Source organism: Myxine glutinosa, chromosome 2 (assembly GCF_964187855.1).
Source record: "Myxine glutinosa chromosome 2, kmMyxGlut1.1, whole genome shotgun sequence".
In the NCBI taxonomy this organism is placed as follows: domain Eukaryota; kingdom Metazoa; phylum Chordata; class Myxini; order Myxiniformes; family Myxinidae; genus Myxine; species Myxine glutinosa.
This window is the reverse complement of record NC_136262.1, coordinates 217,566,795-217,583,392: the sequence shown is the minus strand read 5'-3', so window position 1 is coordinate 217,583,392 and position 16,598 is coordinate 217,566,795. Positions and strand designations below refer to the sequence as shown.

The following is a 16,598-nucleotide window of genomic DNA, read 5'->3' as shown; positions in this document are numbered from 1 at the left end:
GTGAGGAAGACTCAATGAATGGGCTTTATGTTACAGGCCTTTGAAAATGCATTTTGTTCCATAAACGGTATCTTTCATGGGAGTTTATTCCCATTTTTTTTCCACCGAGTCTAAAACTATGTCAGCGACTGTGAAAAATGAAATGATATATTGAAGGAGCTGCGCTCCAACGCGAGTCGAAAGAATTGACGCGACCAAAGACGGAATTCGTCCGAGTTGCTTTATTGAAACAAAACAGCTCAGGTATTCTCACAAGCCCGTTTATCAGGCAGCAATATATATACACATTTATGCCGGGGCGTTTGCCCGGGAAAACCGAGACCGGGCATGCCCGGGTGTCAAGGGAGAGTCCTGGAAAGGCGAGTCTGGACATGCCCGGGCGTCCTGGACGCGGCCTGGCAAGTCGAGGCTGGGCGTGCCCGAGCGCTCTGGGCGAGCCCTGGAAAGGCGAGAGCGGGCATGCCCGGACGCTCTGGGTGAGCCCTGGAAAGGCGAGTCTGGACATGCCCGGGAAAGACGAGACCGGGCGTGCCCGGGAGGTTCGGGCGTGCCCGGGAACAGCGAGTCCGGGCATGCCCAGGAGAGGCGCGTCTGGGCCCGTCCGGACGAGCCTGGCATGGCGATCGCGCCCTGGCCGCGTCCTGGCAGGTGCAAGGCGATTGTGTACATTCAGCGGGAACCGCTACAATATCGAATTAGAGTTGAAATAAAATTGTTGAGGGAGAGCAAGACAGCACGGGCCTAAAACAGGCCTCAAAGCTATGCGAGTTAATAAAATGGTGGTGATTTGTTTTCGAAGCCCCTCCCAGAATGGGTAGAGCTACTCTCTGAACGGAGTCAGCCACACCCCCGGACAGACAGACAATCACCGCAGCCTATTATAATATAGACTAGCGGGGTCACCCGTGGGAATCCCACGGGCATGGATGTGTGTGACATTTCGACATATTGAGTTAGATGCTGCACATTCATTTTTTACAAAATGGTTACTGGCAAGTCATCAGATCCAGAAATGGTGTAATGAACACAATTTATTTATTTCACATAATATGTGACCCCTCACTCCTCTCCCCATGACACTCTCCTCTCTCCACCTGACACTCTCCTCTCTCCACCTGACACTCTCCTCTCTCCACCTGACACTCTCCTCTCTCCACCTGACACTCTCCTCTCTCCACCTGACACTCTCCTCTCTCCACCTGACACTCTCCTCTCTCCACCTGACACTCTCCTCTCTCCACCTGACACTCTCCTCTCTCCACCTGACACTCTCCTCTCTCCACCTGACACTCTCCTCTCTCCACCTGACACTCTCCTCTCTCCACCTGACACTCTCCTCTCTCCACCTGACACTCTCCTCTCTCCACCTGACACTCTCCTCTCTCCACCTGACACTCTCCTCTCTCCACCTGACACTCTCCTCTCTCCACCTGACACTCTCCTCTATCCACCAAGCACTCCTCTCCTCTCCAATCCCTCACATTCCTCTCCTCTCCAATCCATCACATTCCTCTCCTCTCCAATCCCTCTCCTCTCCAATCGCGCCTCACACTCCTCTCCAATCGTGCCTCACACTCCTCTCCAATCGTGCCTCACACTCCTCTCCAATCGCGCCTCACACTCCTCTCCAATCGCGCCTCACACTCCTCTCCAATCGCGCCTCACACTCCTCTCCAATCGCGCCTCACACTCCTCTCCAATCGCGCCTCACACTCCTCTCCAATCGCGCCTCACACTCCTCTCCAATCGCGCCTCACACGCCTCTCCAATCGCGCCTCACACTCCTCGTGCCTCACACTCCTCTCCAATCGCGCCTCACACTCCTCTCCAATCGCGCCTCACACTCCTCTCCAATCGCGCCTCACACTCCTCTCCAATCGCGCCTCACACTCTTCTCCAATCGCGCCTCACACTCCTCTCCAATCGCGCCTCACACTCCTCTCCAATCGCGCCTCACACTCTCCAATCGCGCCTCACACTCTCCAATCGCGCCTCACACTCTCCAATCGCGCCTCACTCTCCAATCGCGCCTCACTCTCCAATCGCGCCTCACTCTCCAATCGCGCCTCACACTCATCTCCAATCGCGCCTCACTCTCATCTCCAATCGCTCCTCACACTCCTCTCCAATCGCGCCTCACACTCCTCTCCAATCGCGCCTCACACTCTCCAATCGCACCTCAAACTCTCCAATCGCGCCTCACACTCTCCAATCGCGCCTCACACTCCTCTCCAATCGCGCCTCACACTCATCTCCAATCGCGCCTCACACTCATCTCCAATCGCGCCTCACTCTCATCTCCAATCGCTCCTCACACTCATCTCCAATCGCTCCTCACACTCCTCTCCAATCACGCCTCACACTCCTCTCCAATCGCGCCTCACACTCTCCAATCGCGCCTCACACTCTCCAATCGCGCCTCAAACTCTCCAATCGCACCTCAAACTCTCCAATCGCGCCTCACACCCTCCAATCGCGCCTCACACTCTCCAATCGCGCCTCACACTCCTCTCCAATCGCGCCTCACACTCCTCTCCAATCGCGCCTCACACTCCTCTCCAATCGTGCCTCACACTCCTCTCCAATCGCGCCTCACACTCCTCTCCAATCGCGCCTCACACTCCTCTCCAATCGCGCCTCACACTCCTCTCCAATCGCGCCTCACACTCCTCTCCAATCGTGCCTCACACTCCTCTCCAATCGCGCCTCACACTCCTCTCCAATCGCGCCTCACACTCCTCTCCAATCGCGCCTCACACTCCTCTCCAATCACGCCTCACACTCCTCGCGCCTCACACTCCTCTCCAATCGCGCCTCACACTCCTCTCCAATCGCGCCTCACACTCCTCTCCAATCGCGCCTCACACTCCTCTCCAATCGCGCCTCACACTCTCCAATCGCGCCTCACACTCTCCAATCGCACCTCACATTCTCCAATCGCGCCTCACTCTCCAATCGCGCCTCACACGCCTCTCCAATCGCGCCTCACACTCATCTCCAATCGCGCCTCACTCTCATCTCCAATCGCTCCTCACACTCCTCTCCAATCACGCCTCACACTCCTCTCCAATCGCGCCTCACACTCTCCAATCGCGCCTCAAACTCTCCAATCGCGCCTCACACCCTCCAATCGCGCCTCACACTCCTCTCCAATCGCGCCTCACACTCCTCTCCAATCGCGCCTCACACTCCTCTCCAATCGCGCCTCACACTCCCCTCCAATCGCTCCTCACTCGCCTCTCCAATCGCTCCTCACTCGCCTCTCCAATCGCTCCTCACTCGCCTCTCCAATCGCTCCTCACTCGCTCCTCACTCGCCTCTCCAATCGCTCCTCACTCGCCTCTCCAATCGCTCCTCACTCACCTCTCCAATCGCTCCTCACTCGCCTCTCCAATCGCTTCCCACTCGCCTCTCCAATCGCTCCTCACTCGCCTCTCCAATCGCTCCTCACTCGCCTCTCCAATCGCTCCTCACTCGCCTCTCCAATCGCTCCTCACTCGCCTCTCCAATCGCTCCTCACTCGCCTCTCCAATCGGCTTTCCCCGTCTCGTTTCTCTCGTTTTTCTCCCGTCTCGTTCTTTTTCTTGCTCCAAATTGGCCCGTCTTGCCCGTCGGAATCGGGAATCGGCCCGTCTTGCTTTCTTGCTTGCGCGTAAATAAATTGTGTTCATTACACCATTTCTGGATCTGATGACTTGCCAGTAACCATTTTGTAAAAATGAATGTGCAGCATCTAACTCAATATGTCGAAATGTCACACACATCCATTCCCGTGGGATTCCCACGGGTGACCCCGCAAGTTTGCATTGACGTTCGTCGATGGACTCGTTCGCCCGTCTCATTCGTTTTCTTGCTACATCCTGTTCAAGTCTGCGTTCTTCATCGAGCGTCTCATTCATTTTGGAAATAGAAGTTTCCACGCAGCGCATGAATTGTCACGATCCTCAAGAGGAATTTGTCTCGTAATCATCAAATGATAAATGGCAAGTAAATTATATTGTGGAAAATTAAAGATTTCAAATAAACCTATTTAAATTGTATGCGCACATAACTAATAAAAAAAAACTAAGAAATATCTCTCGGTAATTTCCTGAAACATATTTTACTTCCGGCTAATAATGTTGAATGAAATAAAAACGAAGAAATATATGTCGGCATCATTGTTGACGTTTTTGTGACGACTGTCATCAAACGAAAAAGTAATATATCTTAACGGAAAAGCAAAAGCGAAATTTTAATATATGTCGACACGTTGCCGTCAGTGTCATGTTGGGCGGTGTATGATACATCATGATACTCTAGTAGCTCATGGTGGTTGAGTATGCACTTTATTGTACAGACCTAAACTCTTCAGGAATCCACTAATTGAAGGTCCAGGAACAATATTTGGTTGGTAACACATTTGCCACTGACGGCGAAATAGCTGAAATGGCCATACCCCTTTTTGGGCCACGCCCCCTTTTTTGCCGTGACTATCTACAGAACCGTTGGACCTAGGAGGTTGCCCGACCACTCAAAATTTGCGCAATGGCCACATTATGGGGGGTCAGTAATACATTTTCATATCCAAAAGTCAATGGTTTTTAAGATAATTGCCAAAAACCGATTTCAACATGTTACGAACTACAATTGTATGATACCACCAAGGCCACAACATTATATGACACTTATACCTTTTGCATCATCCTATTTTGGAATTTACTTATTTGGATTTCTACACTTTTCGCCTTTACTACAGCCACAAAACGTGACACATTTAATGTTCCTGTCTCTGCAAGTGCACGTTTTGGTACTCATACATGCTCTTGGGCATTTGCATGGAGGAGGCAGGTCATCGGGCCTGCACGATACTGGCAGTATCACTGGTGTTATGCCAACGTCCGTTGCTTCATACCCATACTGGAGTGGATCTGGTTTGGTGACGGCAGGAGTTGGGGCTTGCAACCACATCTTACACTGAAGAAATGCTCGCTTTATGTGTTCTCGTAGCGTTGATGAACAGCACACAAGCTGGTTGAAGTCCAGTTCTTTCTTGGAGTTGTGGTACTGCTCCCATCGATATTCATCGAAAGTGGAACAGTCGGTCTTCTTTAATCCAGACACAAGGAACTTTTCAGCATTGCTTGTTATCTGTGGTGACAGTTCTTCTACACCAAACCCTTCCAGTAGGGAGAGATCGATGGATGCTTTCAGGCCAGACAGCTTTGGACCCACCTTGCTGGTACTGTCGCAACCGCTGAGAGCATGAATGGCTGGGAGACACGACACCAAACCGTTGTCCAGTTGATCAACCAACATGTGGACTGGTACAGTTTTCTTTGTTTTCCGGTTACCAAGCTTCACGTACAGCTTTTGTAGTTGCCAGGTTGTGTTGAAGTGGAAGATGAGGTTGACAAAGACATCTGTGTCAGGCGAGTCGACCAAGACTGATTGAACCCCGTGTTTCACAACACCATCATTAATATGGAACATGATTCTGTCGTCGGCTTCTTCTTGGTTGCTTGAGAGCTCTGCGATCTGTGTTTCAGTGCCAGCTAACAGTTTCCTGCATTCACCCCCATATACTCCTCCAAAGAATATTTCCTTGTCCGACTCGACATTCTGCAGCATCCACTTGAAGACATACTCCTGCAACCGAACTTTGTTCAACATTGAGCTCCAGAACATATCAAGATCGACAGGGAGTTTCTGATTGTCAGACCCAATGGTGATTGTGATTTGTTCTGAGGAACTTCGCTGTGCCCGTTCCATTTGCTTGATTGATGATTTTTGATAAACATCAAAAATAATGTCTATTCTTGTGGACACGGAGCCTGTAGCAAGAATCCTGTTGGAAAGACTCTCAGCCAATTCCCCGAATGTGTGAAGGCCCATCTTTTTCATCGGTAGTTTACGCACAAGTGCCATGAAGTCCACTATTGTCATCTGAGCGTCACTCTTTACATTCCTCGTCTCCTGTGGAAGGCGACTGACAAGTTCCCTGGCTAAGGAGGCTTTATCGGGCTTCTTCAATTTGATGCCATCTTTACATTCAGTGGTGAGGAACTGGGATGTGCTGGTCAATTCATACTTCAGGAGTTCTAGCATGCTGTACCCTCTTTCTCTAGCATAGTCAATGTACCTAACCGTTTCCGCTGCATCCTTTTTCGCCATCGATTTCTTCGCTGTGAACGGAGTAGAAGTACGTTTCACGAAAACAGTCTTGCGGTTGGTAGGGATTGTATCATGTAGGTGCTTCTCCTTATCCTGAAATCTGGTCTCAACAAACTCTTCATAACTCTTCTCACCAATTTCCAGGCATTCAAGTAATCCGTCGACAACCTCCTGGGGAATGTCAGCTCCAGTAGAGATGTTCTGAAGTCTGATTCCAGCGTCGAACGGATTGTTGATGGATTTTATGTAATCCAGAAGGGCCTTTGCACGAACATGGCCAATCTTCGTAGAACTTGGATTGAACTCATGGTGTAGGCTCAGCTCACTGTCATCTTTGTCTCCCAAGTTGCACCATTCCAGCAGCTGTGCCACATGAAGATCTTTCTCATGCTTTAGGAGATTTTATGTTGTTTTATGGGATACCGCTGCCTGCATGCAGGCTCAACGACAAAACACCCATGACCGGAATTTCTAGCCATGTCTAGACTCTAGTCTAGACTCTAGACTAAATTCTAGTCTAGACTCTAGTCTAGACTCTAGTCTTGACTCTAGTCTAGACTCTAGTCTAGACTCTAGTCTAGTCTAGACTCTTCAGGAATCAAGTAATTGAACAATAGGAACAGGAACAGGAACAATTACGAATAATATTGTAGTTCGTAACATGTTGAAATCGGTTTTTGGCAATTATCTTAAAAACCATTGACTTTTGGATATGAAAATGTATTACTGACCCCCCATAATGTGGCCATTGCGCAAATTTTGAGTGGTCGGGCAACCTCCTAGGTCCAACGGTTCTGTAGATACAGTCACGGCAAAAAAGGGGGCGTGGCCCAAAAAGGGGTGTGGCCATTTCAGCTATTTCGCCGTCAGTGGCAAATGTGTTACCAACCAAATATTGTTCCTGGACCTTCAATTAGTGGATTCCTGAAGAGTTTAGGTCTGTACAATAAAGTGCATACTCAACCACCATGAGCTACTCTAGCATGACGCGATTTTAAAAAATATATCTCTGCATTTTCCCACGTGTGTGGAATGTTCTCAATTATTGCTGACACCGAGTCTAAAACCATCGATAAAAATGAAATCAGATGGTGAGTTAGATTGGAGATAAAGGCGTGAGAGAGACTCAATGGCCTTGAAGTTACAGGCGTTTGAGATTTCATTTCGTTCTATAAACGGCAACTTTCATCGGATTTTCTTCCCGTTTTTTTTCAACCGAGTCTAAAACTATGTTAGCGACTGTGAAAAATGAAATGATATATCGAATTTGATTTGAAATAAAACTGGGAGAGAGAGCAAGACACCACGGGCCTACAAAACAGGCCTCAATGTTATGCGAGTTATTAAAATGGTGGATATTTGTTTATATGAAGCGAAGCCTCTCCCAGAATGGGTGGAGCTATGGGTGGAGCTACTCTGCAAACCGAGTAAGCCACACCCCGGACAGACGCCCAACAGACAGACAGACAGAATCATCTATGGCTATTATAATATACATTGTGTGTGTGCATTATAAGTGTGTGTGTGTGTGTGTGTGTGTGTGTGTGTGTGTGTGTGTGTGTGTGTGTGCATTATAAATGTGTGTGTGTGTGTGTGTGTGTGCATTATAAGTGTGTGTGTGTGTGTGTGTGTGTGTGTGTGTGTGTGTGTGCATTATAAGTGTGTGTGTGTGTGTGTGCATTATAAGTGTGTGTGTGTGTGCATTATAAGTGTGTGTGTGTGTGTGCATTATAAGTGTGTGTGTGCATTATAAGTGTGTGTGTGTGTGCATTATAAGTGTGTGTGTGTGTGCATTATAAATGTGTGTGTGTGTGTGTGTGTGTGTGTGTGTGTGTGTGTGTGTGTGTGTGTGTGTGTGTGTGTGTGTGTGTGTGTGTGTGTGTGTGTGTGTGTGTGTGTGTGTATCTCCATATTCAGGTTTCAGGAGATGGAACGGGGTCCTTTCAGGTCTCGAAGTATCCACCTCCTTTTCAGTAAGCGTAAGGGATCATGATTCATGGTATACCTGTTCTGACATGAGTTTTTTTTTATATCCCGATATAATGTGACTCGTACTTTCTGTTTCTACTTTGCAAAACCTACACTTGTCCGATTGACTTAATCCTGCCTTTTCTTAAAGCCATTCATGCAGTGTCCTGGTCTTGGCAATTTATAATGACTTGTTCTCCATCCCAGTTGAGCTGATCTCTCCTTGTATAGAAAGGTAGCTTAAAGGGAATACCTTTGCAGACCAGACAAAAGCAAATTTTCCACAGAATTTATTTAGGGTACTATGATTAATTTCAGATAGGTAGCCATCAAAAACTAAAATAAAAAATAAATAAATAAAATACGAACTTGTGCTGTATCCAGATTACCTTCAATAATTAAAAAATGTGGATATTATCAACTTTTGCCAGGTTTTCCAACAAAATTTTGATTTTTTTTCATGACATGAAAAATGGTATATGGACTGACTGTATTCAGAAAATGATACTGCTTTTAATTATATATGTTTTATTGTTTATATATTTGATTACTTCATTCATATGATAAATCACATAGTTATTACTGAAGGTCCAAAATTTACCCAAGATCATTGAAATATTGAAGAGCAAGTATGAATAAAACTGTCCAAACCATAAAGACTACAAGAGATATTGTCCACCATTGTCCCCCTATTTACAGTCTTTTATATTTAAAGTGTGTAATTGTACAGGTGACATCTATATCAGTTTAATTCTATGCATTTTTGACGGTTTGGTATTGATTGTTTTTCCAATAACTGTTGTTATAAAAAGATCTACTGAGGACATATGTTATATCTGTGGGTAATATCCTATTGTTGAATTTCAGTATCCCCTACTGAGGTCTCATTTACTATTTCTGGGTGGTTACCCTTCTGAAATTAATCATATGACATGAGGAACATTCATGGAAAATTTGGTACTTTTGTCCACCCGGTAACGGTTTTTCCCAAATATTTCATTTAGCCACCTTACTAATAGGGGAACCCAAACACTCAGACCACCTTGACACTAATCTATCCGTTGATACCCTACAAAAGAGATATGATGATTTATAAAGTAAGTAACTATTCAATTAAAAGTCGACATCTTATTCACATTTATCCATGACATCACACTCGGAAGTGTGACACGTCACACTCGTACAGTCTACGGGTTACATTGCGATATGATTTAACTCAAACTATTTAACTCAAATAATCTTCGATTCTCCACAAATATGTTGAGTCGATGCTCGATGGGTCCTTGGTGGTTGTAGTAATACTAACCGAGATTATTTTATGTTACACCAAAGGCCAAAAGACCCTGAGTTTTCCAGAAATTCGACGAGGTTTGTTTGAAATACCTGAGTGTGGATTGGCCTACAAAATGTTCGCTTTTGTGTTCAGAACATTTTACAGAGCACTCTTAGGAAACAACAGAGATGGCTATAGATCTTGTGGTTATTCACCATGATTGGGAGAGGATGCCAGCTCCACGATTAAGTGGAAGAAATAGCCATCACACAAATCTGTAACACCATCTCTACAGAGGTACCAGCATATGGGGACAGGCGATTTGAGCGGTGAATTAAACACCTGTGTTGGCCTGCTGGCGACCGATCTCACCTCGCCACCACTGACCTAAACGGCTAGAAATCCGGAGTGTCTTCAGTTACTAAGCAGCTGACAAGCCAGCCGTTCATCAACCGTTTTGAATGGAGTGCTTGCTTGGATGCTTAAGCCACTTGGTGAGCACTCTACCAGAAACTTGATCACTGAACACTTGATAACCCACGAAGTTCTTGAAGCCCAAGCCTAGATCTACTGCAATCTATATACCACAAAGAGGCCAATAACATGACCCTTCCTGCAGGTCCTATAAGGAGTGGGTGTACAAGCCACCTGAAAACAAACCCAGCTGGCTGTCAGACTCGTAACTGATATTGAACAAAACCATGAAGACCCATCGGAGATGAATTGTATGATACCTTCAACAGTAAGGATGAGGGAGTTGAGACAGAGGAGGTGGTGAAAATATATATATTTTGTTTCACAGGTTGTGACCACAGTGCGGTTATTCTTGTTGTTGGATGAACAGAGCTGCTGCAAAACACACAGTGTTGAATTCTTTCAGGGAAGGATGATGTTGTTATCATTTTTATGATCACTTGGTTAGTCCTCTTTATTTAAATTTTCTTTGTTTTTTTTGTTTTTTTTTTATAGTTTTGGCCTTTCCCCAAATGGTATCATTCTCATCTTTTCTATTTAGTTTGCCAGCTCTTCATCCATGCTTCACTGTTCCTCAATGTCCTCATTTTCCTCCTCTTCTCGGCTCAGTTTTCTCCCTTGTATTCCGCCTTATCATGTACTACTCTTGCTCTTATACCTTCTGTCTGTGTAGATGAAATCTGGTTTGGGTTAATATCGGGTTGAACTTGTTCCCTCTCCAGGGGTGGGTCTACTTCACTTCCTTCCATCATGTTTGGTCTTCACCTATGGATCTCTGGTGTTAGGCCATGGTCTCAGCTTTGACTTCGCTGCATATCACCTCTTCATGCCATTGCAGTTAAACAAGTGTGTGTCTGTCTGTCTGTCTGTCTGTCTGTCGCTGCTCGCAGGTCCAAACAAGAAATGGTGGGAACTTGGCACAGATGTGATAATCGGAAATGGTAGGAACTGATCTTAGTCCACCAGTCTACACTCTCCAAACCACTCATGTTAAAGTAGAATACCAAGATATGTCACAATCTTATTCATCACGAGCATCTGTTCAGTATATCTGATTGTGACCAATGTAAAAACATATGTAAAGTACAACTCGTTCTGACAACGACCGCCTAGAAGAAATGCAAAAATAACCTCATTTTTATCTCTAAGACACGATATCCAAACTGGATTTTATAATAAATATGTATTCCCCATTAGACATGCCGAGGCCCTATTAGGCCCACCAAAGCCTGCGCTAAGGTTATTTGTCCATGCTTTAGCCTTTGTAAATGGTGAGCATCAAGAAAGGAAGCAGCGCATACCATTTTAAAAGTCTTTGATACAGCTCAGTCTGGGTTTGATTGGCTGACCTATTGGACTCAGAGGATGCTCTAACCATTACACCCCCGTGTCGAGAGAGCAATACATCTTTGTGTAGAATACTAGCAATCCAGACGTGTACAACGCTGTGCTCATTTATAAGAGTTTTGCATCAAATGTCATTAATTAACCAATTACTTATCTGCACCAAAGGATTGCTGTTGTGCAGCTCAGCAGTGAACACCATGTGAGCATCTCATGCTTCTGTTAAATACAATGGACAAGTGCTCTCGTTGTTTCTTACATGCGAATGCCATATAACCCAATGCTTTTTTTTTGCCAACTTTCACAAGTTATAGTCGAAGTTATGAAAACAACTTACACAATCCAAACACCCAAATTGGTAAAAGTCCTGCAAACAACACACCAATATAATATTTATTATTGTTTTTGCTCTCTATTCAGTTAGTGGGATTTTTAGCAGCGCTGCCTTTTTCATCGGTAGCATTTTAGTGCCTGCCCGAGCTGCCCTGTGGGCATTAATAATCAAATAATTGTGTTTCAACTCCCATAAAATATAGAATAGAGGAGGTATTTAAGATAATTTGCTTTTCAGCACAGTATTCCCCCATACAACATCTCTTACTAAAAGGAGAGGTGTCCGTCCATGTCACGCTTCATTCTACAAGGCCTATCACTTATATGGGCCTATTACTTCGCCATCGCTGACAGGTCGGTGGTCTCTGTCTTCTTCCACCTCATTTCTGATCTTGCACCCTCTGCTCTCTCTGTGTATCTCTCCCCCTTCCTCCCCCAAGTATCTGCAGGACGCACTGGTCCACCTGCAACTCCCTCCTAGTGAAACTGTCTAAATCGAGAACCACTGCTCACCTCCACTCATTTATTCCACTCTTTTCCCACCTGTGGAACCACCTTCCACACTCTCTTCGATCTCATTCTTCCCTCCTGGTCTTCAAGACAGCTGTTCACCACCATTCCCCTATTCAAAGCCATGATATTTTCTATACCCGTTAAACCACCCCCACCCCTCCCAAAATTTTCCTTATGTATCCAACTTGTCCACCCTTTGCGTTCTCCCATAGCCCTCATCATTACCTGCATCACTTGTTTATCCATCTCCACCTACCTTCTTCCTCTTCCCTGCTATTGGTGTTTCCTCTTTCGCCTGCTGTTAACTTTGTTATGTTGTGCCCTGATATCTTCTGTGTCCTAGCTAGCTCTTTCACGAGCTGAGACCATGTATTAAAAAAGAAAAAGAGAAAAAAAAGAGTTCCTGTTGTTGAAGAATAATAAAAATGATATAATTGATTTATTTGAAACACATGCTTGTTTTCGTTTAAACTCTTCCTCTTCCTGGGTTTGAAGAAGAAGCGGGATTTTGAGCTTAATGCAGCGGTTCCAATGGTAACAGATATCAATCTACGACAGCAGGAACCCTTCAGAATGACACGGCAGGAACACCCAAAATTATATACTATATAGTAATATTCTTGGACGTTGCCTGGTGTTGGCTTAGCGGTTAGGGTGCCGGCTTGGGATCCTAGGATCCTGGGTTTGAATCCCGGTCGATCGCTGAATTAACACCAGGGGGGTTGACTCAGCCTGTCATCCTTCCGAGGTCGGCAAATTGAGTACCAGTTCACTGGTAATTCCCTGTGTGTCGCAAGAGGCGACCAACAGGGTTGGCGGCAGGAAGGGCATCCGGCCATAAAACATTGCCTCAAACAAGGGGACCAAGGTGCCCGAAATAGGCCAACCCCTGCTCTGCGGGGAAAAATGGCTTCGAAAGGTGGTTCGCTCGTAATATTCTCGAAGCAATATAATATATATAAAAGGACACAGAAGGGGTACCCAAACAACAACATCCACAACAACTATGACAGCAACAACAACAATTACATGTTATAAAAGATCCATTTTTCACGCATTTCACTTCATTTTACATCCTCATTGAGATTCACAGTTAGACATGCAATATGATTGTAAAGTACAACATGTGTTTTGATTCAACCTGCTCACGAAGTGGCAGATAGTCATGCCGAGTAACTATAATATTAAACATCTCACTTAATAATCAGTTTCACAAGTCATGATGGCTTCTGCAATGTAAGCTATTTATTTGTCCAACCATTACTATTGGTACAATATCTTTGCAAAGAAAACAGATGAAAACTATTTCAATTTCTAATCTGTTAGACACTGGACATTTGTCGAAGGGAATTTTGACAAAAGCTTTCTTTTTTGACCCATTAATTCTATGAAAAGCAAATTAAATAAGTACCCTTTCAGAAGAATGTGTTTTGGGTTACTGATCACAAAACATCCTCTGCTGAAGCACACCCAAAGGGCAACAAATCATAGACATTATAAAAATGAAATAGGTGGTGATATTGCTTTCTCTCGATGATCTATCGATGGTTGCTGCAAGACCAATACCTTTTAAGGCATCTGCAAAGACTGTTATTTAATTTATCCAGATTGTTTTTCCCACATTTTCCAAAAATAACTCTTGCTCACACTGTGAATAAGTTGTCTTTTCACAGTTACAATATTTTTCTCGATACTTGTGCCAGAGTGAAATAAGGGTGTGTGTGCAATTCTTGTAAAAACAATTTCCAGCATCTCAGAGCTTTTTTTTTTTTTTTTTTTTTTTTTCAGAACTATTTGTGAAGGGAATTATAGAAGGCATCATTGTGTTCAAAATGTCCACAAAAGGCCCTCATGTCAGAGTTAAAATTTTGAGGTGGCAGCACTGATCTGTTGGGAAACCAAACCCGCTCTGTGGTGTCATTAAATGTCCTCCATTGCCTTGGTCAAGGAGGAAATTCTACTGTCAGCCAGGATTCTCCAAATATACATCTTTAACGTCCTTAAAGAATATTGTGAGTTGATTGTACCTCTGGAAACTAATCTAAAAGAGTATTATGCATTGAAAATCTCAGAAAATAGTTGCCATGGCTTTTGAAGTTGGAGCATATTTTCAATTATTATTTTTTTCTTAGCTGCAGATTCTTTAAAATTATAATATGTAAGATAATGAAACTTACTTTCAAATTCTAAGAGGTGAACTCACTATTTACCACCTGTGACAATGCAAGAGAAGAATTTCACACTTCCGGCCTTCCACCAATATGGCAAAGACTGCTCGGCCAGTTGAGATGTTGCACATTACCTTTTGAGCTGTATGGTCTTGATTCCATTCCCAGAGGGAATATAATGACTGGTAGCATATTCTAATATACTCATTGCTATGGGAGTAACTACAAAAATGGAGAAAATAACAGCTCTCTTCAAGTACTTCCACATACTATAGTCTGAAGTTTGCTGCAGGCACAACAACACCTTCACAAAATATCAGAGCTCGGCTTTATCTTTTGGATTTCATTTAGGAATCATACATTTCCTTCAACATCACAGAGATCAGTTACAAACTTCATTTGTTACACCAAACATACGCTTCTTGAGGAGTAATTGTGATAGTGTTAATACGTATATAATACGAGTAGCTACAACATGCATAGGGTGTGAGAAAATAGGATGCGTTACTTTTTTGGCGACACAGACTCCTCAAGCATCGTCGATTCCTCATCGCCCTCCAGGCCAAATCTGTCTTTTGCTCGTTTCTAGGGGTGCAAAAGCATTTTGTCCAAAGGTGTAGATATTTATATTCACAGTGAGTCACTGTTATGTAGTCACTTCATGAATACTGAATGCACACTGTTAGAGAAATTCATTAACACTTTACAGAGTAAAAAAAACCAAAAAAACATTACATATAAAGCTCACCTTTTTGAGGATAATGTCAATGTAGCCAGCAATGAGCTGCGATATCTGTTCTCCTTCCGTGGTCTGCACGGAGTAATAGCCAACTTGATAATCCCCAAAGTCCTGTAATTATTCACAACAGCAAACGAGTGATCACACTGAGAACTGAAACAATCTTCAGACAAAAAAAAAAATCTTGATACGTTTTCCAAAAGAGAATGATAAACCCAAAAAAGGCTTTCTTGCCTAAAATACATGATAATTAGTTTGATCATGTGATTTACCATAACTATACAAGATGTTTATGACGTTTCAAAAGGAAGGAAAAGCAGAAGTGATTATGTAATTATTTTTTAAAGCGGTTCAACTGTTGCCTATATACTCACTCACTTCACAAATACACTAAAAAAAAAAAACATTCAAGTTTTTTTTCATGGAGAACATGTCTTCCATGTCTTTCAAGGATTGAAAAAGGAGCCATAAACAAAATATATGACTGAGTTTCGTATGCCAAAAAGAGTCACGTATTTTGTGCAAGGCAAATACATTTATGGACAATCAAGTTTATGATCGCATGTAACGTATGATAATTGTGAGCATATGTGCCGCCATGGTTCAAGTTAGAGTTACAGAATGGGTGAGAAGAGTGTGGGTTATTATAGCATTGTGAAAAAGATGATGAGTTTTAAAATGGAGGATTGTCTGACAAACTGTCATAAGCAATCACACAGCTTTACTGATACAAGTAATTCAAATACGGTGTGATTATTTGTTTTTCTTAAACATGGGCTACAAGGCTAATTGAGGCTAATAGAGCTGACACACACACACCCTCACGCACACCTGGACATACTCACGGAGACAAACACTTGACACAGCCACTGAGATTGGGGGAAGTGCCGTTACTGCCGTCACTTTCTGGAATACTCTGGGTGTCAGCGACGTCATAACAATGGTGCCGCTTTTCTCACCGTACTCATATTAAACTGTACTCGTATGTATTTAGTACATATTGAACATGATGTATGCCAATTTTGGTGCTTTTACCACAAAAGCCACAATTCCTCCCAATTTTCTCACATATCTGCCCCACTTTTTTGGCCCCATCTTTCGATGGTGAAGAATCACTTAAAATAAATTTTAAATTTCGTATCCCGATCCAGATTTTCACCAAAAACGAATCAATTTGTCACTTAACAAGACAGATTCTAGTTCATGAAGTTTGCCTCATGAAGTTCTCTGTGTTTGCCTCAAACTCTTGTGTCCCAAAACCATCTCTCTGTTCCCACCTTTCCCAGTCGAACCCAACTGCTCCTGGACTCTGTGTCATTCTCTCCTGACAAGGTGGAGAAGTTTTTGTCAAACCTCGACTCTGATTGTGCAACTGGACCAGACGGCATCAGCCCACGGGTCCTAAAATCCAGCTCTGCCGCTCTATCTCACACTCTCTTTTGTTCAAGATCATCTGCCAGCATCTTGGAAATTAGCAAACATTACCGCTTTACACAAAAAAGGTGCAAAAACAGATCCCAGCAACTACAGACCAATCAGCCTGCTCCCAATTATCAGCAAAGTCATGGAATCCATCATTGCTTCGGATATCAAATCCTTCCTCTTCTCCAATGGCTTGATCTCTGATCATCAA

The 16,598-nt window shown here is 44.1% G+C and overlaps 1 protein-coding gene across 2 annotated transcripts in view; it reads right to left on the bottom strand.

The window, feature by feature from the left end:
* Window positions 1–16,598, bottom strand: part of LOC137420825 (talin-2) — a 432,847-nt gene that overhangs the window by 244,452 nt on the left and 171,797 nt on the right. For both annotated transcript variants that reach the window (XM_068106240.2, XM_068106243.2), the window contains exons 12-13: window positions 14,975–15,076; window positions 14,735–14,811 (exon numbers count right to left, since the gene is read on the bottom strand). In XM_068106240.2, the coding sequence (XP_067962341.2) occupies window positions 14,735–14,811; window positions 14,975–15,076 (179 nt within the window). The remainder of the gene's footprint in view (window positions 1–14,734; window positions 14,812–14,974; window positions 15,077–16,598) is intronic.